At 32.1% G+C, this 26,841-nt stretch overlaps 1 protein-coding gene across 1 annotated transcript in view; it reads left to right on the top strand.

Moving 5' to 3' along the window:
- Positions 1-22,971, top strand: part of qless (decaprenyl diphosphate synthase subunit 1 qless) — a 179,310-nt gene extending 156,339 nt beyond the window's left edge. Inside the window, exons 5-8 of the mRNA XM_089632924.1 lie at positions 15,594-15,683; positions 17,979-18,110; positions 19,939-20,133; positions 21,028-22,971. Of these exons, the coding sequence (XP_089489050.1) occupies positions 15,594-15,683; positions 17,979-18,110; positions 19,939-20,133; positions 21,028-21,249 (639 nt within the window). The 3' untranslated portion in view covers positions 21,250-22,971. The remainder of the gene's footprint in view (positions 1-15,593; positions 15,684-17,978; positions 18,111-19,938; positions 20,134-21,027) is intronic.
- The last annotated feature ends 3,870 nt before the right edge of the window (positions 22,972-26,841 follow it).

Here is a 26,841-nt window from a genome sequence, read left to right on the forward strand (position 1 = left end):
CAAAAACAAACAATAAAAATGCTTTTGGCCGTGAGAATCTAAAAACTAACCAAAGTTATTTGTGTTTTAATATAATAAATAATGACATCACAAAGTGAAAAGCTTTCAGAAAAAATTTTCTTCGAAAAATTAAAAGTTTATTACTATTTGAACAATAGTCTAAAATAACACTAAATGTACATGCTAATAAATACCAACTATTGATTGATAGTGATGATAAGTATAAAGTATTTGACGTTTAAAATAAATGGAAAATTACTTTCGAAAAACTTTGTTTAACCGGGCATCGCCGGGGACTTCAGCTAGTCATTTATAAATTAGGAAAATGCACTTCGCACATACGGCATTTGATGTTTGACAAGTTAAATTATTGTCAAATAAGTCCATTTCGTTTAATATGAATATGTTACCAAGGCTGTGTAAACGTTGTATTGGGGAATGTAAAATATAGTTCCATGATAGTATTCTAAACCAATCTATTAAGTCCTCATTCGGGTCGTTTGCGTCGGTGCATTAAAATTCATTCAATTATTCGACTTGATAAAATGATATATTCTATAACTTCAGTAATTTGGCGAATCGTAATGTAAATTAGTTTTCCTTTTTCAGACCCATACTAAAGATGTCCAGGTAAAGCAGTAAATAAAAATATTAATTATGCGTGTTCATAGTGCCCATCACTGTTAGAATACTATCAATTAGTTTAGTTTAATTATGAGAAAAACTTTCCTTGTAAACACGTTCAATTGATTTTGTCATCCGGGTGGTTAAGTACTGTGTGTGCGAAAATAATAAGATAAGTCAGCCACCGATTAAGTTAGGATTAATCGTAATCACTTCACATCGTAAAAATTATCTTCAATACCACCGCGCTTTAACGGGAGTATGGTTGATTTTCACCTTGTAAAAATATTTTTTTGCTGTCTCGTCATTTCTCAAAATTGAAAGTGTAAATAAGTATTTGTCAGTGAATGACACAGCGGCAAAAATATACTTACATTAATTTGTATTTTTGTGTATTTATATTTTATACCTGCTTGAGCGGTCAGTGGCTAAGTTGGCATCGCAACTTAAAAAAAATTAACTCCAAACAGGAGGCCTTGTTTAATTCTTCATCTGGTTAAGTCCATCACCACGATACAAGCAACATTTTGTCTTTCTGTGGTGGTAGTAGGAATTTTTCAAATTATTGCCAGGTTATTGGTAATCCGGGAATTTATTTTAAGGAACATGAACAGTCTTCACATTAATTTAAAATACAAAGGATAATGGAAAAGAAACAGACCAATTATAAATGCTTACAGATGGTTGAATTAGTAATATACAACTAAGCATTTAGTGAATGAAGACTAAAATATAAAAAGCAGGACTAAGTAACAAATTTAGAAGCCGATCTAAGTAACAATTATAAAAAAGTATAAAAATGGAAGTAGAGGAAATAAAAGAAACTTATATAATATATTAATAATAATAATTATATTTGGATGCTTTGTATAGCGCCGTTTTTGTGCAAAATCACCTCAAGGGCACTGTACAAATATACAGGGTGTCCGGAAACTCGTAGTACAAGCGGGAAACTGGTGAATCTACATCACATTTGGAGTCGATTTTGTAGTATATATTTTTTTTTTGATTTGAGCTTTCGTTATCGAGTAAATCGAGTTAGAAGTTGATTTTTTTTTATTTTTTTTTTTTTTTAAATCAATTTCTTATAAATTATTACTGAAGATCAAAGTACCCAACTAATTAAAACTATTTGAAATTAAAACAAATGAAGAAACTCGGATTTGAAGCATTATTTTGAAATCACCCTTCATTTAATCCGGCGTAATCATAAAATATTTCTGCTCTGCAGGGTTAAAACATCTGTTGTTCAACCCTAAACACCAGAAAAAACTTTAACCCTAAAATAGTCGAAAAATATTTTTTTTTTGTTTTTTTTTTTTTTTTTGTGAAAATGCTCAAATCAAAAAACTTTATGTTTATTTGGGTTCCCCGTGTGGTGTAGATTCTCCAGTTTCCCGCTTGTACTACGAGTTTCCGGACACCGTGTATAATAAATATACAAATATTTCTACAATGATCTATGTTATTACTATATTACTATGTTATTATTATATTATATGGAGATAATATACAGTACCCCACTTACCTGGTAGGTCACTTGAGATTAACACTTAATTAACATTAACTAATTGTTTATTTGCGAAATTTAGATATAGGATTTAGGACGTAATTTTAAAATTGGATATAACTGGACTTTCTCTTAGGAATGGTATATTTAATTTAAGGGTATGACAGCTTAAAAAGGTAAGTTTTTAGTTTAGACCTGAATTCTGTTGGAATTATACAAGAATATGTTTTTATTTATTTAAATTCAACATAATAATAGTGGTCTATATTTTATAATTTAAAACACGAGTATAATAAATAAAGTAGCAAATGTCCGCACTAAATATTTTCGTTTTGATTAAAACAAATTTTTTCAGATCGGTCAATTATTTTGGCCTCAAAATTCAAATTTAATTTTGTCCGAAAAAGGTCAAGCCGTTCCTCTTAAGGCTCTTTGAGTCCATTCAAAACATATTTTTTTTTGCATAATAAATACTTAACAAGGAAATGTTAAATATGTATGTATATATTTCATTGTTTCTAACTGACATATAACTATACAACTTACTAATGATATATTATGTATTCTGTAATTTTTTGATGAAATAAATAAATTTAAAAAAAATAAAATTAAAAATTAAGATTATTTTGTGGTTCATCGCACACATTCAAAATTCGTTTTTTTGTATCCTTATATCATGATAGCCTACTAATGATTTTAAATATTAACGTCATAAATAACGGGGAAGTGTGTCAGAGTTTAGTACTGAAACGCTTTTTTTGCCAACGCTTTTTGCTGTTCACATTTCATAATAGTGGGCGGCCACTCACCTGACGGAGCCGTATCATACCTCATACCTATCTGTGTTCAATTATTTTAATATTAAACATCGCTCAGTTCTGTGGCATAACTCGTGGTATTACCTATTATCATATTATTACTACTACTGCCAGGCAATTAATTCCTGCCATCAACGTAGAATTGAATCACCTATTTGAAAAATGCAAGTTGTCTATTTATTTAGTGAACGAGGTTATTTATTAACGCCACCTTTTTTTGCATATTATTTTTATTTTATTTGGTTTTACACCCAGACGGCTTTTACATGGATTTTAAGAACAGAATATACCTACCCAGTGAGCTTTTGAAAATTATGCACAAAGTTTTTAATGTATGAAATAACGTTAAACTGAATATGAAAACATATTAGTAAAACATGTAACAAAAACTAGAACAATACTATATATAAGACAAATCACTAAAACTACTGGTATAGATTACGCTTAGTTCTATAAATGGAGTCAGTAAATATACTAATAGTACCCTCAAACTTGTTTCCCAGATCATGTATCCTATTGGTTAGTTAGTATGTCTGATTGGTTGTGTATGTATTGCAGAAAAATGTTACATTTTGTCTAGTGTTCCTAGTCGGTACATGGAATTTAACAGTGGCAACGATGGCAGGGCTGTCAATTAAGTTGTTAATGACTCCGTCTAACACAATCAGGTCGGAAATAATTCTCCTGTTCTGACATAGGGACGTTATTAGATGCAATTGATTCACCAAACTGACAAAATTAATGTATTCAATTGGAATTATGAGCTTAAAATTTACGCACCCAAGAAATTTGTGCTGAACTCTTTCTATATTGTTAAAGTGAACTTTATACAAAGGGGATCAAATAGGTGAATTATATTTCACTTTTTTTGTTTTTTTTTTTTTTTTTTTTTTTTTTTTAAATATCATTTACTATATTTTGTATTTCTTGGGCATTAACTATGTAACAAATTCTAGACATTTTGTTTTGAAGAGTTTTATGTCACATGTACATTTGTTATTAGAGCTTTATTTATTTAAACACTAGTAATCTTAAAACTAACTTTAAAATTATACAAATACAGAATAATTAGATCTTATTGAGTGGGAGGGGTGATTTTTTGGGGAGAGAGGTGGGAGGAGTCAACATAACAGGGGAAAATTATCAATGAAGGTGACTTACAGGGTGCTATTATTTTGTTAACAAAATTATGTTTTTAATTGATATGTCAAAACCAAACTTCTACCCACCAGACCGCCTTATAAATTAATATCAACAGCCTTAAAGTTAGAACAAAACGGTTGTTGGGTAGCGAATTTTACGCGTTAATCTGGTTTAATTAATTTTCCATGTTCACAACACCACCCTTTAATAATCAATACAAGAGCTAAGCAAAGAGAGAACATAACTAAAATTATTCAGGAATATTCTGTTCACAAAGCTTAGCGACATCTTTCTACCGGTCATAAGAAAATGGAAAGAAAGGACTCCCTGGTAAACGGGTCATGCATTCGTTTATTTTTTAATGATGATTTCATATAACAGAAGCTAAATAAAAATAGCACCATAACACAAGATTGTTGTCCATGCACTTAGCAGCTGCATGACATGTTTTTGTAAGATTTTTTTATTTTTAAAAAAAAGTCGAAACGTGTTGCCTTATTTTTGCCAAAGTTGGCTCTTTTTATGATCGTGTCAAAAAGTGTTGAAAGCAGTGTGATCTATCACGTCACTTTTTCGTGAAAAATACAATCTTTAAAAAATCTGTCGCAATCGGCCTCCGTATTCGAGGGGTAAGGCTCTCGATTAGCAAGCCAGAGATCGCGGGTTCAAATCCCAGAGTGTGTAAATAAATTTAATTTTATTAATTTGTTTTATTTCACAATTTACTAATTTTAAATAATATACAGTATATTTGCGACACGTTCTAGAGTGGGAGATACTCTCAGTATCGCCCTGGTGTAAGATCACCATTCAGAATTGAAATTTTGCTTGAAATGGCTTTGGCCGTGTTTTTGACCAGATCTGAATAGCCAGATACTTTCCGACCTTCCTCTTCTCCATCTCCTTTTCTTCCACTCTACCGCCAGCCTCACAACATACCCCAATTATGGATGCCATAGCCTCACTGGCTTCAGACGGTTGGGAGCAGTTAAGACTCTTATGCGGTTTCTCATTAAACAAAAAATCAGTTATTGAAATAAATAACTACCAAGACAACAACTAGTAATTTTAATTTCGTCAATTTAATTTACCTACATATTAATAATTAAGTTTGTAAAGTAAAAATTTAAAATAAACACGGAACGGTAGGGAACGGGTACGTCTTCAACGCTACGAAGAATTATGAACACGATAATCTAGTCTAGTGAAGAGAAATTAGTGATTAATATCTAAGTCACCATAATTTGATATTTTATACCACGCTTCCTTATGATTGAGTCGTTTATGTGAAAACACCTCTTGTCATGTTTTAGCTTAATCTTTACTACGAATCGGTTTACATTATAAATACCAATAAATATGCTTGGATAAAGTGAAGCTTTTCCCATCGTTTCTCTTGAGTAAAATTAAGGCTCGGTAGTAAGCTTCCAAAAAGAAGAAGAAGATCGTTTGAAAGGGAGATATGTAAATACGAATGTCAGAGAGAGCGCGCAACATTAAAAAAAGATTACACGGAGTTAAATGAGCATTGCTGATTTATTAATAAATCTCTTCAAAATATTCTTAATCCGGTTAAAAACGGGATTGCAGGCAGTTTCCTAATAAACTTTTAGTAAATTCGTAATATATCGGAACAAGTGTTCATGCACCTGCATTTGTGTTAGTAATATACAATGAAGAAATGTGAAAATTTAGAATTTTTATAAACACGTGTTCCGGCATCGTGATAATACATTCGTATTTAACTAAAATTTTACTAGGAAACCTATCAATTCATTCGTTAAAGGACTGTAATATATATTTGAAGGTTCAAAAAAAGTACTTGATATTGTATTTATGAAGTAAATCTTCAGGGTAACCAAATAATATATTTCATTAGTTAGAAGTTAAGTGAAATATATTTATTGTTTTTGTGTTTAATTCGTAGAACTCCATTAAATTTTTTTATAAATTTAATTTAGATTAAATTTGATAATATTATTATTAAGTTCTGCAAGTGTTTTAGTTTTTTATTATTGTGACAGCTGTTTCGGCTTACAAGGCCATTTTCAAACTGTGGTTAGTCCACATTGAGACGACGTATTTATACTATTTCAAATGTAAATTTTGAAGGTGCATACATTGATTTATTACTGTTTAAACCGATGACATGATATATTGTTGGTTAAACCAATCTATGTTTTCCCCTCAGTAAATGGTAATGAGTTCTTAATTATTTACTAATGACTTTATTGCTATGAATTATTTGGGTGCATTATACTGCTTGGGTTTTGTGAAAATACTGAGAAGTGGTGAGTAAATTATTTTCCGTACTTTATTAATTAGTGTTAAATTTGGGTCATTCGTTCGTTTATTGATTTCTAATTGTTCAAGTAAATTTAATCTAATGCCCTTTTTTTCTATATGCAATGGTTTAGGACCCTTGTTGTTAAGTGGGGTATGATTATTCACCTAGAGATGTTCTGCGAATTTTGAGGATGTGTTTTTATTATATGATATTTGTCTAAACTCAAACATTTTTTCGGATTCACTGCCCAAATTCAAACGTGGCATCATGTCAATAATATAAATTGTTTAATGCGAATACATACAGACACTCACACATACATTATACACACACACCTATATACTACACACGTCACCTGATAATTAAGGAATAAACATACCACTTAGCAGACATTACAAGGAAACATATTATAGGTACTGAACATGAAATATCTATTTTCATCACTGTAACTCATGTACTGTTTCTATAATGTAAAATAAAATAAATAAAAATGATGTTTACGTGAGTAATTACATAATTGAATTGAAAAATTTTATCAGTACGGATTATTATATTCATCGAGCTATGAGGGATGTTATATACTATTTAAAATTATTGTCCTCGAATATAGCACCATACTGATTGAAGTGGAGAACTTAAAAAAAATTAACTCATTAATTAAACCCGCCTAAAACATTTGAAGTTTTGAAAGCTCTCGATCTCCCGATGACAATGTAGATCATACATATACCACTTACACAGAAAGTAATTTGGTTTTATATAAGATCACAAAGAACACATTCGAAGAATTTCAAGTACCTTCGCTTAAAGATCTGTACATTGAAATTTCAATCATTCAAATCATAAAAGAAAAAGACAAGTACCAATTTTTAACTTTAAAACCGAACTCGAATTAAATACATTTTTTCATGCCTAAAATTAAATAGGTACTTCATTTGCCCAAAATTATTATACTTACCTAGGAAGAGCTTTCTTCCATGGATTACCGGAAGAAACTAAACGCATTAATGACAAAATCCAAACATTTAACACTAAAAAATAAATTATGAAGACAAACTTTAAAAACAAAGTATTTCCGCATGAATTACTCTTAAAAATAATGCAAATCACCCATTTTCTGTATAAAGTATATTACTTAACTTCTTTAACTACTTACACTTATATCACACCTACCAAAGATATAATGTAATTATTTTTTACTTTCTCACTGTAATGTACTTACTACAACACGTAATACTTATCATATTATTAATGAGTTATAAATAACTACAATAATGTACTGTGCACTCCTCTTACAAACACAAGTTAACGCTTCTATTGAAGAAATGTATTCAAATCTCTTAATATGTATAAACCCAATGTAAATACGATTTTATATATTTTTACTTAATTTCTTTAATACAAAATAAAAAAGGTGCTATCTAGACTTATGACCTACATACGGATTATAGTCCAAGCCAAGACTATATGAATACATAGTTTTGTCCGTATAAAAACTCAATTCTTTCAAGAAAGACATGAAATATTGGATTGAATCATCGATACCTTTGGGGAGAGGTCTTTGCAATTCAACCAAAGGTCACAGTCAAATGGTATATCTCCGTCTGATGCAATCTCCAAACAAGTAAAAGTATTCCACAAACGTATCTCACCGCTGATAGTAATTTTCTCTTATTGGGAGGACATACTACTCATGGGTTATTATTTTCATCAATGGAGCGTGAATGTAAAATGAAAATCGTCATAATTTACGCGAAATTCTTGACACCAATTTGTAATTCAAACATAAATTTTATTTATTTTGAGGTTAAATAAATATTATCTCATTTACATCCGAAAGAATTTTATAGTTATTCACTTTCATTTTTTAAAAATTATATCTACTTATTTAATCATTGAAGACAATATTAGCTCGATGATTAAATATTACATTTTGAGGTTGTACTCTCGAAGTTATTTAAAAATTAATAAAAATATTTACTTTATATTCATAATTATTACTTGCTCTTTATATCCACTTTTTTTCTTCTTTTTTTCTGGTCAGTTAGTAATGTAGTTTTGACAGTCTAGTACTGTACTGACTGGTGATGTCGATAGTTTGGTCAGTTAGTAATGTAGTTTTTAAAGTCTAGTACTGTACTGACTGGTGACGTTGATAGTTTGGTCAGTTAGTAATGTAGTTTTTAAAGTCTAGTACTGTACTGACTGGTGACGTTGATAGTTTGGTCAGTTAGTAATGTAGTTTTGATAGTCTAGTACTGTACTAACTGGTGATGTCGATAGTTTGGTCAGTTAGTAATGTAGTTTTGATAGTCTAGTACTGTACTAACTGGAGATGTCGATAGTTTGGTCAGTTAGTAATGTAGTTTTGATAGTCTAGTACTGTACTGACTGGTGATGTCTATAGTTTGGTCAGTTAGTAATGTAGTTTTGATAGTCTAGTACTGTACTGACTGGTGATGTCGATAGTTTGGTCAGTTAGTAATGTAGTTTTTAAAGTCTGTTACTGTACTGACTGGTGATGTCGATAGTTTGGTCAGTTAGTAATGTAGTTTTTAAAGTCTAGTACTGTACTGACTGGTGATGTCGATTGTTTGGTCAGTTAGTAATGTAGTTTTGTTAGTATATTACTATACTGACTGGTGATGTCGATAGTTTGGTCAGTTAGTAATGTAGTTGTGATAGTCTAGTACTGTACTGACTGGTGATGTCGATAGTTTGATCCCATCAAATCATTATTCACATTAACGAATCAATGATTTTCACATGTCTGAGGCACTTTCGTTTTTGTTTACGCGATTTGCATTCACGTTTGCGTTTCTACTCCGTCCGATATTATTAGGGCCTGGTTTTTTTAAAAATTAAATTTATTAGTTACACAATTATTTATTAAATGTGTATTAGAGTTTTTAAAGTTATTATCTTGCTATAATAATATTATTATTTTGTTATTTAATAAATAAGCCATTAATTTTACATAAGTAGTTTCTTTCGTAAAAGGTTTCTGTCTCATTATCACCGGAAAAATTCGAAAAATTAATTAAGTCATTTTCATACCCTTTGTCTATGATCGGAAGACCTATTTCAAAAGTTATTCTATCATCTCTGTGGTTCTAGGAACATTCCCCGCGGAAAAAGACTGTTTGTGTGATATCAACATTATTATTTTAATTTTTTTATGTGAATACCGCACAAGAGTCCCAGCTGCTCGCAACCACCCGGACCCAGTGAGACTATGGCATCCCCATTTGGGGTTTGTTGTGAGGCTGAAGGTAGTGGGGAGGGGAAGGAGATGGGAAAGAGGAAGGTGGGGAAGTATCTGGATATTCAGATCTGGATACTAAGCATGGCTAATGCCATTTCAAGCAACGCTTTAATTCTGAATGGTGGTCTTACGCCAGGGCGATACTGAGAGTATTTACCACCCTGGAACGCGCCGCAAATATACTTTATATTATTTTTATTAAATATATTGTGATATGATGCATATTAAACAAATTAAATTTACTAGCGCACCCGTGATTTGAACCCGCAACATCCGGATGACTAGAGTCTTAGCCCTCTACCGCGGAGTAAAACAAAGCCGTCACAAAGAAAATCTGACTCAAGCTTTTTGTGTGCAGTCAACCGGACGTCTTTCCTCTTAGAATATAAGTGATGGTTTTTAATCGTTTCTCGATTATTTAGGAGTTTAGTGTCTGCTTTGAACTTTACAGCAATAAAACTTACGTTAATTATTAATTGATAACTAGCTGGGATTCAGTATTTCTTTATTTTTATTTTAAGCGCATTTGTACAAGGAGAAAACTTACTGATATGAAATACTTCGTTTTGCTGTTAAAAACGGGACTGCAAGCCTATAACGAATGAATTGCATGAGTTCCTAACAAAGTATCAGTCAAATTATGAGGAGGGCGGAACACGTGTTCATACAAATACTGATATTGACATTCTGATATTGTCGAATTCCGTCATGATATCTATTAGGAAAAGTGTTCTCGATATATTCAGAACGACTAATATTTTATCAGGAAGTTGGCATGCTTTCACTTTTTTAACTGGATCATTTTTATCGTTGGTGTAGTACTTGTCTGAAAGCTTAAAAGCGCTTCTGTAAGTCCGACTAAATCAAATGGTCGAATTGGATGTTTCGCTATCAAAGGTTTTCAGGGACTTGTGTCTATATATATATTTATATCGTATCTTTATCGCACTCCCCAACGGGGCGGACTACAGCTTAGAGTGCGCAGATCTGCCGGTCAGTACGTGCCGGGCAGTACTGGCCGGGCAGTACGGGCCGGTACCGCGTGCTGCGTTGCGTCAGCCGGGCGAGAAAGCAAACCAGACGTATGAAAAGCAGCCAACTTTCTTTCTCCGCCCGTTTCCATTCCTCACCTGGCAAGTGAAGAACGCAAATTTCGGCCGAATTTTACTTTTCACGCGATTTTATCGCGGAAGGATTGCCAGCCTTTGATTGTAAATGTCATGTAAACGCTTCCGATACGGATGCGGTCCTCTTCCGTCTCAAAGGCCCGGTATATCAGTTGATTTTAAGCTCGGCTTGGCTGAAATATCGAAATCAGCAATATTACACGTATTATCTATGATATTAATAGAGGATTGTGTTTCTTTTTTCTATGTAAAGCCAAATTACTGTCTACATGAGTGGTATATCTATTCTATCTAATGTCATCGGGAGATCGAGAGCTTTCAAGATATCAAATGTTTTAGGCGGGTTTATATTACGATGTAATTTTTTTATTATGTTCTAGCATATGCGAGCATACTAGTTTTAAATAGTGTTTGTTTTGCTGGAGTCAATGCACTTATTCATGACGACCTGAAAATACTTTCCTGACCCCCTTATAATACCTTACTAGACCATTTGTCTATTTTAGACTGATTGTCAATAAATAACATCGATATCCCTCATCGTTCGATGAATATAATAGACTGATAAAATTAGGCAATGTACACACATTTCGTTGAGATGGAAGTACGTTATTACTCGCGTAAACGATATAATTGATGTTTGTTACCGCTATTGCCTAAAGCTAGCGCCTAGCGTCTAAAAAGGGAACTATTCTGCGGCTTACCAAAGCTAGAGCGGCCAATTTAGCCCGCTTAAATTTGAGCTAGGAATGTTGCACATTGCGAGGATACGGACCGACTGATATACCGGGTCATAGAGACACCGACATAGTCAGACACAATTTGGTGCCATCTCGGATTCGGTAGGCACAGAAACGCATCAGGTAAGGGTAATTATTATGCACCCTAAACGTACCTAGGATTCACGTTATTACGTGTACTTAGTCTACTGCCCAAATGGCATAGTTATGCAGGCATTTTGATCTACAATCATCTTATTCATCTTAGTTATATGCTATCTTCAGAGTGAAATTGAGAGGACAGAAACGGAAAGTCGTGATGATAATATGACGTCTGAAGTAGTGTAGTAGTTAATTACCAGGCCGTCCCTGTGGCCCACAACACTACACCAGTGGTTCCCAATGTTTTTCGGCTACGGAACCCCAAATGATACCTTAACTCCTATGAATAAAGTTAATTAGCAATTGTGAACATACAGAACAAATTTATTGTATTTATATCTTATTATAAAGCTAACTGTTATTACTGCGTATGTGTCATGTTTGACATAAAAATAAGGACTATAATTATTTCGAAAGCTTTTATTGCGAATAATGAAATTCATTCATCGTTTTATTAACTCTTCAGGCTAATTTGTTCGCTTTTGGAAACAGCTCATATACGTTTTATTAACTCTTCGGGATAATTTGTTCGCTTTTGAGAACAGCTCATAAATGTTTTATTAACTCTTCAGGCTAATTTGTTCGCTTTTGGGAACAGCTCATATACTTTTATTAACTCTTCAGGATAATTTGTTCGCTTTTGGGAACAGCTCATAAATGTTTTATTAACTCTTCGGGATAATTTGTTCGCTTTTGAGAACAGCTCATAAATGTTTTATTAACTCTTCAGGCTAATTTGTTCGCTTTTGGGAACAGCTCATATACTTTTATTAACTCTTCAGGATAATTTTTCGCTTTTGGGAACAGGTCATATATGTTTTATTAACTCTTCAGGCTAAAAAATAAGGACTTTAATTATTTTGAGAGCATTTATTGCGAAGAATGAAATTCATTCCTCGTTTTATTAACTCTTTAGGCTAATTTGCTATTTTTTGGGAACAGCTAATATATGATATATTAACTCTTCAGGCTAATTTGTTCGCATTTGAGAACAGCTCATATATGTTTCATAGTAACTTCCTTACGAAAAATATGATCGTTTTGTATTCTGTTATCGGCGTTGGCTATCTGATTTCTGCAACACGTCCACGCCTTAACTTTTGAACCCCTCCGACCCTTCCACGGAACCCTAGAGTTTCGCGGAACACCTTTTAGGAACCGGTGCTCTACACTAAACACTACATCTACACTTCTATACGTTCTCCTCTTGCTGCTTGTGGCTGGCTGCTGCTAGCACGTCCCAATTGCCCGATTGCCCGCTGCTCGCATCCGTGAGGAATTCGGCCTTCGTCGTTCTAATGCGCGTGGAATTTTCGAAATCTCTCAATTTTATTGATGTATGTAAATGTGCAATTTCATTTGTTGGGCAACGCCACCGACATTATATCGAAAGCGTCTCTGGCTCCGGCGTTCTCCAATTTAATTTCTAGAAGATTCTCTTTTGAAGGCCGCCGGGATAATTTAGTAACAAAATCAACCAAAATGAGGTTAATTTTTATATATATTTTTTTACAAATTTCTACGAATTCATATATAAACGTTTCACACGCTTTCAGGAAACGCGTTAATTTGTTCTTCACAGCATCATCTCTATTAACACTGGTTAAGGCGATGCATTACGTCGTGTAATATTTTAAATCGAGCCGCTATCAATAAAATACCTTACGTAAATGGCGATAAGGCTTAAATTCCCGCTTCACACCATCCACCTGTTTTGATTTATGTAAGAAAAAAACATGGCCAAAAAGTGCCTTTTATTTTATTTTGTGGATGTTCAGGCACAAATATTTAAATGTTTTTCGATCATTTTATAAATAACTTAATTTTCCACTTTATACAATAAAACCATAACCGAAAATGGGTTCGTAAGTAGGAGATTTTGAACTTTAAAGCAGTTTTCATAGGGCTTATAAAAAGACTTATCTAAAAAATACTAGATTATTTCAAAGGCCAAGATGTATTCTACTCGCAGTATTTAATTAAAGCATCTGAAACATTTCTAGGCGACCAAATTTTCAAACCAAAAACATATGATTTTGCATTACTACGTATGGCATCGCCTTAAAAATTATTATTTGGTTTCTCCGGAAACTAAAATAGATGCGCCTCATTGGAATTAAACTGATACTGATGTAAAGTATTTTTTAAATAATTATTTGTTCGTATTAGGTACCTATGTTATTACAGCGTATCTGGATTCTGGATACTGATATTGTGCAGCGTGACTTACCGATAATCGATTGTTTCTATGAAGTAAAGGTCTATTAAATGTGATTATTTAGTTTTAACCGGAAAGATTTAGGTTTAGGTCATCCGCGGGCCCATCAGTTAGAAGTGGGCACGTTTAAGTACATATAACTGGTTTTATGACCCGTGGGATAATATATACAAAGGTGAAATTTCTCAACATTCCTCCCGCCAAAGTGAACTCGTCTGTGTTGACTGTTTGCCACTCTTGGCCTTGTGAAAGGCTCTTTTGTGTACAGAATGCATTTTCCATGTCCGAAACGTAAACAGGTCGCTGCGAAATGTCTTAAACCCTTAATGTCATGAGCGATTATACTTTATTTTATATGACGATGTTTACTTTAGGATAATATTAGTATTCTCTCTCTGAATGCCAATTGAAAATGAATGTCAAAAGGTGTTTTTATCGAGGCTGTTGCTCGTTTTCAATCACTGGAAGTTCTTCAATATATGATTTATTCGTTAAAGCGTATCGTACGCTGCTTCAATAAATGTTTATTTTTAAAAATAGATGTTTACAAATTATTCCTTTTTGATGTATTGACACCTCACAAGGTGATTTTTCATTGTTCTTCTATGGTGATTTGATCCTCTTTATAAAGTAAATAAAAAGTAGATCTAATATAAATTAAATAAAAGGTAGAAATAATATAACGTAAGTAAAGAGTACATCTAATATAAAGTAAAATAAAGAGTAGATCTAATATAAAGTAAGTAAAGAGTAGATCTAATATAAAGTAAAATAAAGAGTAGATCTAATATAAAGTAAAATAAAGAGTAGGTCTAATATAAAGTAAGTAAAGGGTAGATCTAATATAAAGTAAACATTTAACGAAAAATATTTTTAAAAATCTCCAAATTTAAATTCCCGTTTCCATTATGTTTTTCCTTTTAGGTAATTTCGCAATGTCGTCGAAACACTGCACTCCAAATACTTACATTTAACATGGGGCAAAGGGATTCCAGAAAATGTATTTGATTTTTCATTGTTATTGTTTTGTTTGTATAACCAACTTAGGTATCTAGATCAATTATTTTCAATAAATTAAGTAAGTCAAATTACTTTTGTTTACACTATTTTATTAAATACAAAATCTACATGTTTCGAGAGTAATGTTTTTTTCACCAGTAAAACAACGTTATCTAAAAAAAATAACATGACTAGGTCTTGAAGTCAAATAACGTTATGTAGAAAAAAAACACACCAATAATTCGAGTATTTAAAGTCTGTCAAGATTATCTATAAAAAAAACATTTTAATATTAATTAATTATTTTTGTACCTATATCTTTTTGTAGATAATGATATTTGACTTTAAGTCCTAGAATTATCTGTATGTTTTTTGTAGATAACGTTGTTCGACTTGAAGACCTTGAATTATCTGTATGTTTTTTTATAGATAACGTTGTTTGGCTTTAAGACCTAGAATTATCCGTATTTTTTTGTAGATAACGTTTTTCGGCTTTAAGACCTAGAATTATCTGTATGTTTTTCTAGATAATGTTGTTCGACTTTATACAATTATCTCTAAAATTAATATCTCTTTATATACTATTTCAGCAATCGTAAACAGATTCTAATCTCGATTAAGAACCGTCTATCATTCTACCACCTTATCATTATAATATGTGTACATGGTACTTTCAATGTCGACATTTTAAAATATGAATGTATTGTTTCTTTCTTTCCAGGTGACAATGGCTGGAGATTACATATTGGCCGTGGCTTCTATGATGATTGCCAGACTACGCAATGATGACGTCACTCTAATTCTCAGCCAGGTCAGTTATTATTGCCTTCAACACTTCACAATCCATATACACACACATCATCAGCAAATATTTCCCCGAAATCTGTATTCTGACAGTTCTCTTAAAATGTAAAATGTCAGAGGCTTTAGGAGTTAAACACTTCTTCCATAAAAATTACTTTTAGTTGAGTTTTTTTAAACATTTCGAACCTTGTTCATTATTTTTATTTTATCTCTTTTTAGCTAATGTAATATTATATTATATAAATATGGTGACCAGATAACTCCTCAAAATGACAACTCAACACACCTATAAAAAGTGATAAAGTTTTGAAAAGTGATGAAACAAAAACTAGGTTACATATGTAACTATTTAACCTATTTTTTGTTTCATCACTTTTCATAACTTTATAGCACTTTTTATAGTGTTGAATTGTCATTTTGAGGAGTTATCATGGAACCTATAAATATATATGTACACATGTTTTTAAATAATTTTTGATTTTTCTTTCTAATAGGTAGGTATCTATATTTAAAAAATTAAATAGGTACTGAATAAATACTAACATTTTCTGTTAATTTTTCAACATATTCCTCTCTTTTTAACTGTTGTTTTTATTTCTTTCCCTACGAATTTAACTTTCTTTTTACATGTACACGGAAACTCGTAATACAAGCGTTAATCTGGTGATACACCATATTTTGAGTCGATTTTTTCTTATCACTTTTTTGATTTGAGCTTTCGTTTTTGAGTAAATCGATTCCGAAGTTGGATTTTTTTATGTAAAATCTGAAAAAAAAATCGGTCGCTGGGAGGGGGTTAATATCAGCTGCTTAATGTCTTAAAATGCGAAATAAATCAAATGCTCAAAAAAATGGATTTTTTTTTTTAACGATAGCTTTGTGATATAGATTCACCAGTTTCCGGACACCGTGTACAGAAATAATAAATAAATATCTACGGTAGCCAACTTCCCGACTGCATAATGAATTATGCATTTAATATCCATAGATAATTTAGACCGTGTGTGCATTTTTAATTGAGTTAGCTTTCAAAAATTCGAATATTCAACATTGCTTTGACGAGTTGTGCAAATATTTTCACTTTTGCAGTTGATGGAGCGCAATTATTTATAATTGCGCGCTTATACGGATCAGGAGAGATCATCAATTACATTAATGTGACCGAGTCTATGCTTAGGAATGCGATCAATTCATTAATTATATATTTGGGGACATGATTATGCTTTGTCGTCCTTACAATAATAAAAAAGTATTATTTCATGGGCATCAATGTGTTTTGTTTGTAAATAAGTATAAATACATCTATTCTACGCGTATTGTCTGATATAAAATTTCTAAAACTTTTTTCTGTATTTAATTAATAAATTAGAAATTTTCGAATCCGTATGCGCTGGCCGCAACATTAAAATTAAAAGTCGCCGAATTGATTTTGGGCGCCTGTGGTAGGCAAAACTCACAACATTAATGTTACGTGGTTTGCCTGTACTATTTTTAATGCGTATTGCTTGGGCTACACACTACACACATCATGTTAATTTATGGAACTCATAATATTTATATTATTATCGTTAACAATGACACATTTCATTAATAGATTAAAAATATTATCAAATTGTCCCTAGTCCTAGGCCTATAATGGTAACATCGAAATTAAAATCTGAAAATTATTTGCTGTTTAGGGCTTTGTTTTGTAAAAGGGTGTTCTATTTAAGTGTTCGGAATCTCGTTGTACTAGCGGGAAACTAGCGAATCTTTATCACACGCAGAACCCTAAGAAAGTATTGATTTTTAATTTAAAAAAAACTTTATTTCATGTTTTCGGCAACTTCTTGCTTCTGATACTAACCCCCTAGAGAATTTTTTTTTTTTTTTTAAGTTTTTCCTAAAATATTCCAACTCTGCCACGATTTTTTCCTCAAATCAAAATATAAAGTCATACTGCAAAATCGACTCCAAATGTGATGTAGATTCATCAGTTTCTCGCTTGTGCTATGAGTTTCCGGACACTGTGTATTATGCGTTTGGTTTTAGTTTTATATTATTTTGGAAAAAAAGGCCAAATTTGATTAGAAAAATTACTTAATTATTAATTCAATGTTTTTCTGGCAGTTGCCACTTTTCGTCTTTCGGTTGCAAAAAATTGTAAACTTAAAACTGTTGGGTATTAGATGAAACTAAACAATGGTCAAATAATAGACTAAGATATGTTTCTTTTTCTTCTTTTTTTTCCTTCACTTTTGTAATGTTCTGTTTGTTATGGAAGCCTGAATGAAGGAGTTATTAACAAGTCAATTGTTTGCAGATATTGACTGATCTGGTCCAGGGAGAGTTCATGCAGCTCGGCAGTAAAGAAACAGAGAACGAGAGGTTCGCGCACTACCTCACCAAGACCTACCGCAAGACCGCCTCTCTCCTCGCCAACTCCCTTAAAGCTGTAAGTACGCACCTAACCTATCCTAACCAATTACATACATATCTATTGTTACAGAAAGGCCGTCTTCTGTGAATCCTTCGATATTTTAGATTTACCAGTCACCATGTATATTTATTGCCTATTGTGCTTATCATGCTCATTGAAGGTGGAAAACTTAATGGGCTTCTAACTACCAAATCACTCAAAGTAATAAGTTATAATGTTTGCCTTCTGCCCGCAATATTAACCACTCAGAACATTAGAACGTCAAATGACGTAAATATGATAATAGCGGTCAAGACATTAGAACGTCTTTTCACGTAAACGCGCGAGATTTTACAAAAATCGATTTATTTCCATCACTAGTATACGGATTGCCATGATTTAAAAAACAGAGTATCGATAATGAATAACGCTACGCGTCTGTATTCAACAATATCTATGGAAAGTAGAACTGCATTATCTAAGCCGATTGAATCTGTCATCTTGTTCGTTCATAATTTATTGCGTTTCTAAATAATTTATTAAAAATATTTTAGTTAGGACGGTTAATATTTTGAGGTGACTAATAGTTTTTAATTATATTTCTTCAATATATAAAGTGTTATTTCTTTATGATACTCAGAAAAAAGTACATTTTTCACGGCTTTGAAATAATGGTTATCGACTCTTACATATTTTTGACGTTTTCATAAAATATATATTTAGAAACGCAAATATTTACTTATAACAACACAATGCAATAGTGGATTTCATAATCTTTCCAAAACATTTTTTAGAATGAGGCTACGATTCCCAAGACGTGAGTTATGATGCTTTTAGCAAAACTCGTAAATAACACAAAAATTATCACATTTTGACAGTTCTCAAAGGAACACATAGTATATAAATGCCTTTGTCTGAGAGGTTAACAGAAGTTCTTCTCATTACAGAAGGTGGGCAAAAGTGCAAAAGTAATGTCATAATGAGAATGTGCCATAATTTTTGCAAATGGTGTCAAATGTCATTGTGTTTTGACATTTATGCTGTAGACAGATAAAGAATTAGTTGACAACAAGCAATTGAGTTATATACACCTGAAGAACGCGGAATAATTGTTACTGCTGATTTGACCAATTTCCGTTATGTTGTTTTAACGCAACTTGATCATTATCAGTAAATTTATTCAGTCTATTCAGGGAATTTTCAATAGCTCCTGTCAGGGTCCACTTTTCTGTTGCAAAAGGGATACACTTACTACGTTGTATCTTCTCCCTAAATTACTTATGCAACAGAATGAGTAGGTACATTGAAAGCGAGCATTCAACAACCAGACCATACATGAGTACAGGGATAGTGTTGGATCAGTCAATTCGCTAATGGAGCAGAAGATTAATAATCCTTTATTGTGGTCGATAGCCTGGGTTTTCCAATACGGAGTCTATACGGAGTGCATTTCACGTGCTGCCGTTAGATCGTACGCAATGGCGAAAATATGTAACGGGAAAATATGTTTTTAAATATTAATTTAAAAAAAAACAGTCATCTAAATGAAATCTACATTTTTACTCAAAATTTGCTCAGGAATTGTTTGTTGAAGTCTTTCAATTACACCCTGTTTATAAATAGTTATTGATTTTAAAAATGAGCTAAATACCTAAAAATTTATAGTTTTAGACCGTTCACTAAACATAAAAAATGTTTTACTCAATCCAACCAGCTGCTAGTCAATTGCAAGTCTTTCGGGTAAGAGCTAATATACCCCAACAACTACCCTGTAAACAAATCTACAAACTACCCTAAAAAACTATCATTTACTTGAATTTATTCATGAATGTTACTGATGTAATTGTTTTTTGTTCTATATCAGGTGACCTTATTGTCGGGAGCAGATGAGCAGCTGTCGGAGATAGCATTCCAGTACGGGCGCACCCTGGGCCTGGCCTTCCAGCTGGTGGACGACCTGCTGGACTTCGTATCATCTTCCGCCGCCATGGGAAAGCCCACTGCTGCTGACCTCAAGCTCGGCCTGGCCACGGCGCCAGTGCTGTTTGCCTGTGAAAAGGTAAACTAACTAACTATCACAGAGAGAGGATGGCCTGCCAAATAACTCGGTCTTGGCACACGCTCCTTGCTTCATACATTGTCTCATACATATCCTTCTGTTATTCTGACTCTTGACATGGCCCTACTCAAGCATTTGGTTCACTTAATCATGCCATATCTCTCTCGGGCGTACCCAATTTCCTTTACCACTCATATTATCATCATAAATTATCTTTACACACCTTTCTTCATTCATTCATTCTGCATCCTTTCTAAATTTTACTCATTACGCCTATACCTTACATTCTTTGCGATTCTCCACATTTTTCACCCGATCATACACGAGTTTCCTGTGCATATGTCGCAGGAAACTCATTTCCATAGCATTCAGTTTACTTTCATCCTTCCTCTGTCAGTTATATGCCTCACTGCCATACATCAGGGTTGGCACCAGCATTCCATTGAGAACTGTTAGCTTCTTCAGTTCCGAAAGGTACCATTTATTATGCTGATTGGTAATTGATTGATTGGTTGATCTTCGATTGATATTATCCATTGATTGATTCTTATTTAATGGTAAACATTGCATTCATTCATCAATATTACCAGTTCCCTCATGTGATGGATTATGTTACCCCTACTCAACAATCTATTTTCCTACTATACGTATACTAATTTTCCTATTATGTAACATGTGAATACATCTTACCTAATCATAATACTTATAATACATCGTTTTGTTTATCACAAGCTTGATGATGTTTATAATTAATCAACTTTACTATAATTTAAATTTGTCAATTTTTTATCAATATAATGGTTAATTTTTTTACCATTGGAGTGTAAATCAGTTTTATCACAACTTTATTAGGTTAAAAATAAACGAAATTAACAGTTATTATTTGTTTTTCAGTACCCCGAACTGAACCCGATGATCATGCGGCGCTTCCAAGAGCCCGGCGACGTAGAAAAGGCATTCGAGCTGGTCCACAAGTCCCAAGGTCTGGAGCAGACGCGGCTGCTGGCCCGCAAGCACTGCCAGGAGGCCATGAGACTGGCCTCCGAGCTCACCGAGTCCCCCTACCAGAAGGGACTCATCATCGTCAGCGACCTGGTCCTCAATCGCATCAAATAGTCCGACCCGCCCCTCCCGGGGGACTGAATCCAACACTAGGTGACACTAACAACAGCTACTGCGGACTTCTAGTGGTTAGATAGGTCATCTCAAACATGAGAACAATTATAGTTAAGTGGTTTAAAACGTGGTTAGTTGTTACTTTTTTTATAAAATGTGGCTAGGAATAAGTTGTGTTGTATAAAAGTATAAAACGGCTAGTTTTGATTAATTAAATTTGACTAGCGGCTATTTATATTTTATAAAATGTGACTAATTGATAGTTAATTTTTTAAAATAAGTTGATAATTAGCTATGTGTTATTAAATCACATAGCTGTTAATTGTGATTTATGAAATTTGAATGTCAGCTTTTTGTGTTCTGTAAAATGTGACTAATTGATAGTTATTTTTTTATAAAGTTTGATAGTGTTTCGCTGTGTTTTATAAAAAAATTCTATTAGTTGTGTTTAATAAAATATAGCTAGCCGCTATTTGTGTTTTATAGAATGTGGCTGTTTGTGTCAAGAATGTGACTAGCTGCGCTTTGTGTTTGTGACAAGTGGCTAGTTGTTAATTGGGTTTCGTGGGTTAGTCGTGTAATATAAAATGTGGTGCTTGTTGCTGGTATTTGTGTCCAAGGGGTGAAGATTCGGGCTTCTTTAATTAGTTTCCACATACTTTGTAATTCCAATTTTCCGTTCGATTTCAATTCAAATCTTTGCATAGTCAAAACATATTTTAGAAAACAAGCTGTACAACAAAAACTCTGAACAACAGATTGATTAATATTTTATGCGTTATAACAATGTCACCTCAAAGCCTTTTGTATTCTTTAGTTGGTGGTTTGTTAGTCTCGAATTATCTAGAATTTGTATAAGTGTATAATCAAAAGTGTCATTTGTCATAGTTATTCTGTTGTAAGTTGTATATTGTGTGCTTGTTTATATTATATAATTGTTTTATTTTATTATTTTCTTACCTGTACTTTGTAGGTTAGTAACCCAATATGTAAAATTACATATTTGATATCCAGATGTTGTTGTGAGATATACTTATTTTGTCAGTTGCATTTTTCTACCTGGTGATTTAAAATCATCATGAATCACACAACTACATAAGTAACATCATGAATCACAAAACTACTTAAGTAAGATCATGAATCACACAACTACATAAGTATCATCATGAATCACACAACTACATAAGTAACATGTGAGAATTCTTTCACAAAGAAGTATAATTATTCACAAATAGATATTTTTATTCTTACATCTAAATTTAAAACACAAAGAACATTGTGTTTTGTTGCTAGTAGGTACGCTCTTTTGGTTCATTAAAATATGTTGTAGCAAATTATAGATTATTTTAGTAATTAGTACCTATCATGTTAAAAAACATTATGTTGATTCAATATTATGTCTCTAAAGCTATTGATTTCTTTGACTTCTATAAATTTTTGATCATATTCTAGAATATCTTCATTTCTAGCTTCATTAATCCACCTGACTTCAATTCTATTTCCCATTTCCACAGATTCATAATTTTCTTTATTCCACGAATTTTTCACATATTTTATTTCCGTGTGTTTTAGTTGCTAATTTATGTTGGTATTGCTGATTTTAGCACTTTATCATTTTTAGCAGGGCCACTCTATCGGCTAAATGAGCCTTTGATTTGAATATAGATAGAATAATTTAATTTGTAATTTATAATAATTAATAATATATTCTAGAAGTAACATTATCTTATCATTCTAATTATGTACATATAATTATTTTATCACATACATACTTCATTATGTACTTTTCTTATTCTATGTTTAGAAGACTTTAATGTCGAGTCATATAATGAAATTTTGGAAAATTAATTTCTAATCATTTAAGGTTATTATAATATTTACGATTTAATAAGCCATTTTATTCAATAAACATTGAAATGGTATTGTCACTGCCTTAGAATAAAAACCACTGTCAATTTGAAAAATTAACAAAATTAATAAAGATTCTTTATCAGAATCTTGCTTGCAATTTCTATTAACTTTTTGGAATACAGCATTATGATATTATCAACTTAATATAATTTTTTTATTATAGTGATTCTTATTTGCTCATTTTAATTTAATGTGTTTAATAAGGAAAATGTAAATAACTTGTTCCCATTAAGTACCTTTATTTCATAAATTATTTTTATTATTTGCTTTATTTTACAAGAAACTTACGTTTCTACACATTTCTATTGCATATTCAATTTATACCATACCTAACAATCTTATAGCATACTTGTAGATTTATTGTTTTTATTCTGTAAAAATAATTTTTAGTATCTATTAATAGTACCCAATTACAAGAGTAACTAAACAAAGTTACTAAAAATTATCGTTTTTTTCTTTTCCAAATCGTAACTGTGGTTTGAACTTGCTGTCATTGTAAGACCGAATCTGCAGGGACACACATATTATCCATCTTAAAGTAAACCCTCTCTTACGCACTTGAAATACCCACTAATTATACAGAGTTACCACAAAACTTAAACATGGACTGTAATCCATCATTTCTTTACAGCACAAACTTAATAACAAATCCGTAATTATTAGTATAAACGAAGGTGAAATTATTTGTAATATGCACCAATTGATATTGTACCTGTTATTTTTAATAGTTTTAGCACAAATCTAAACTTTTAAATTAAGTCTTTCAGATAGTTACCCTTTCAAAAGCGAGTTAATACCTCCAAATAATATACATTATATTGTCCATTCAATAATACATAACCTTACTTTGAATATTAAGTTTTTATAAAGCATTAAGACAAGTGATCATTAAATTCTTTAATATTTTTTGATTTGTACGAATTTTTCAAAAAATAAAAGAAAATTCGAAACATTCAGCGCTAATTTAATTATGTTAAACAGTTCTAAAATTTTTTAACCATTTATAAATAACTTATTGCTTCATCACATGTTGATTTTGTGAGAATTTTAGATTTATTATTTTTTGAATGAAAATTGTTCATTCCCATGAAATTGATTTACTTGGATGATTGTGAAGTGTTAATATATATGTCTATTACAATCATTTATTTCTGGTACTTAAAATTACTGTGGAATTCACATGTACATAGATTAATCTCAGTTGACCTTATGTTGCAAGTGTTTGTATAAACTCACAAGTACCTAAGAATGTATGCTCAGTGATTTTGTACAGCCCAAACAAGTTCTTGGATAATATTTTGTATAAATAACTCTTTGTAAACGAAGACGAGATATATTATGAACCTTTTTCTACTTAACACCAATGATCAGTGTTCATTTAACATTGTAACTGTATCATGAGATGCAAGAACACAATTGTGTTCAAATAAGACAATATATTAAGGACCTTGTTAAGGTAAACACCACTGTATGGTGTTCCATCCATTATATATATCTTCTGTCTTAACACACTTCGGCGTGAAGGGTTGTTCTATAATTAAGCCGGTCCTACTTGAATGGCTGTATAGACATTCCTGTCCAATAATTCTATATGAATATTGTACACCAATCTTTTTGTAAGGGTCCCAACTATAAAAATGTTTAAACATTGTGCAAGTCTCCGATTTTCTTATATTCTTGTCTCTTTTGTTGAAGAATATTTAATCAAAAGGAAACTATACTAACCTTAACCTATAGAATGGGTAATAACATCCTTGCACTTGTGGCACTGGAGATGTGGAAATCGTTCTTAATTTTTTGTAATGATTTGTGCGAAAGTGAAAACTAAATTTTTTGTAATGTAATAAAATGCATACATTTTTTACACAAAAAACTTCAAACTTCTTGAATTTAACTTCAGTTTATCAATGGAGTTGTACATATTACGAAGTAGGCTTTCAGACAGTACTTTTATGGTGTGGTGCCACTATGTAAAATTTTTTTATTAAAATATATTTGTTACTAGCTGTACCCAACCACGCACTTCTGTGGCTCCTTCCAGGACTTTCAAGATTTTCTTGAACTTTCCGGAATCTTCTAGATTCACCGATAAACCCCGCCACTCAGTTTGGAACCTTATAGAACCTTCTTAAACTTTCTCCTTCCAGAAGCTTCTAGAGCATTTGAGATCCTTCATGAACTTTCTGGAACCTTTCAGACTCACCGACACAGTCGGAAAGCCGATTCTGAAATAATCTGAAGCATTCCTGGCCTTCTCATAACAATGCATATTTTTATCACCCACTCCCACCTACTATCAGCCACCCCCCACCAAACGCTCTTACTTTCGATGTGACACCAAGACCTATCTACCATCATAACCACCGGTGGGTGACAGTGGCTAATTGTGAACAAAATTAGCTGGGTAGGGAGGGAAACACAGGTTTCTTTTTATAATATTAGATTTTCAAAGATATAGCGCTAAAAAGCTAAATCCTTTTATTCAAACGGGACTCTATTTTCACCTGCTTGGAGTGTGTTAAGAATAAAGTAACATTTTGTGTAAAAAAATAATGACAATATGTTGTGAACCTTGTTTAACACCAATGAACAGTATTCACGTAATTATATCTGTAATTATGACAAGCAACACGAAGTAATATATAATGGTAATGAATCAAATGTAAATAGTATTTTCATATAATAGAAAGTAACCTCTATTGAGCATGAAGTAACTTATTGCTGGACAGAAAAGGGTGTGTTTTAATAATTCCGCTGGAGAATAAACCAACAAATGGTTTGGACCATAAGCTTTCTTTACCCTGTATAAATCTTCTCCAGAGTTAGTTTAGTTTTATGATTGTAAAATAAAATATAATATGTTATAATATGTCTTGTAAAGAGATATTATTTGAACCGAGTTTTGTAGTTCAGGTGACATGTGACAGACTGTTTGTTTGTTGCCTGTGTTCTTGTATTCGGTTGTGGGTTTTAATTCTCGTTAATCTATATTTACAGTGTTACATTTGAAGCTGAATGCATTCATGTTATAAAGGCCTTTTTGAAAATTGTGAAACATTTTATGATTGTTGATGGACTTAAATAATATTATTTCTTTTTAATAAAATTTTTAAAATAACTCGCTTGTTTTTATTGTCTTGTGATTTATTATCTGTACCCCGCCACGCATTTCTGTGGATCAGTTTGTCTGTGCAGATAAAGAAACAAGAGCGCATGTTGCTTTTAAATCCAACAGATGGCGCTGTTTTTCAAAAATCATGTTTTTACCTGTCACAGGTGACGTCTATATAATACAGGTATATAAAAACACATGCGTATTCGAATGCAACGTTGTGTCAAAATTTCAAAGCAATCAGTGAAGAACTTTTGGAGATTTACGATTTTGAACAAACGAACATTTACATTTTTATTTATATAGACAAGCTGACATCGTTGCTCGGGGACTTGAATGGTTTGGGTGCATTTTTTTTTTTTTCACACTTTATGTCCGGGTTAAATCTTCCCCACAGGAAAAACTAAACCTTTCCAAACACTTTTCCACAAATGATCATCTAGTCAATCCACATTATGCAAGTGCATTATATAAGCATAATAAATACAAAACAGTACAAGAACAACACGTCAACTCACCAGAGATCAAATGGGAAAATAATTTACCGACTTCAGATATTTTCATATCAG

The sequence above is a fragment of the Hesperophylax consimilis genome, chromosome 6, assembly GCF_061612785.1.
Source record: "Hesperophylax consimilis isolate HC1 chromosome 6, BYU_Hcon_1.0, whole genome shotgun sequence".
Lineage (NCBI taxonomy): Eukaryota > Metazoa > Arthropoda > Insecta > Trichoptera > Limnephilidae > Hesperophylax > Hesperophylax consimilis.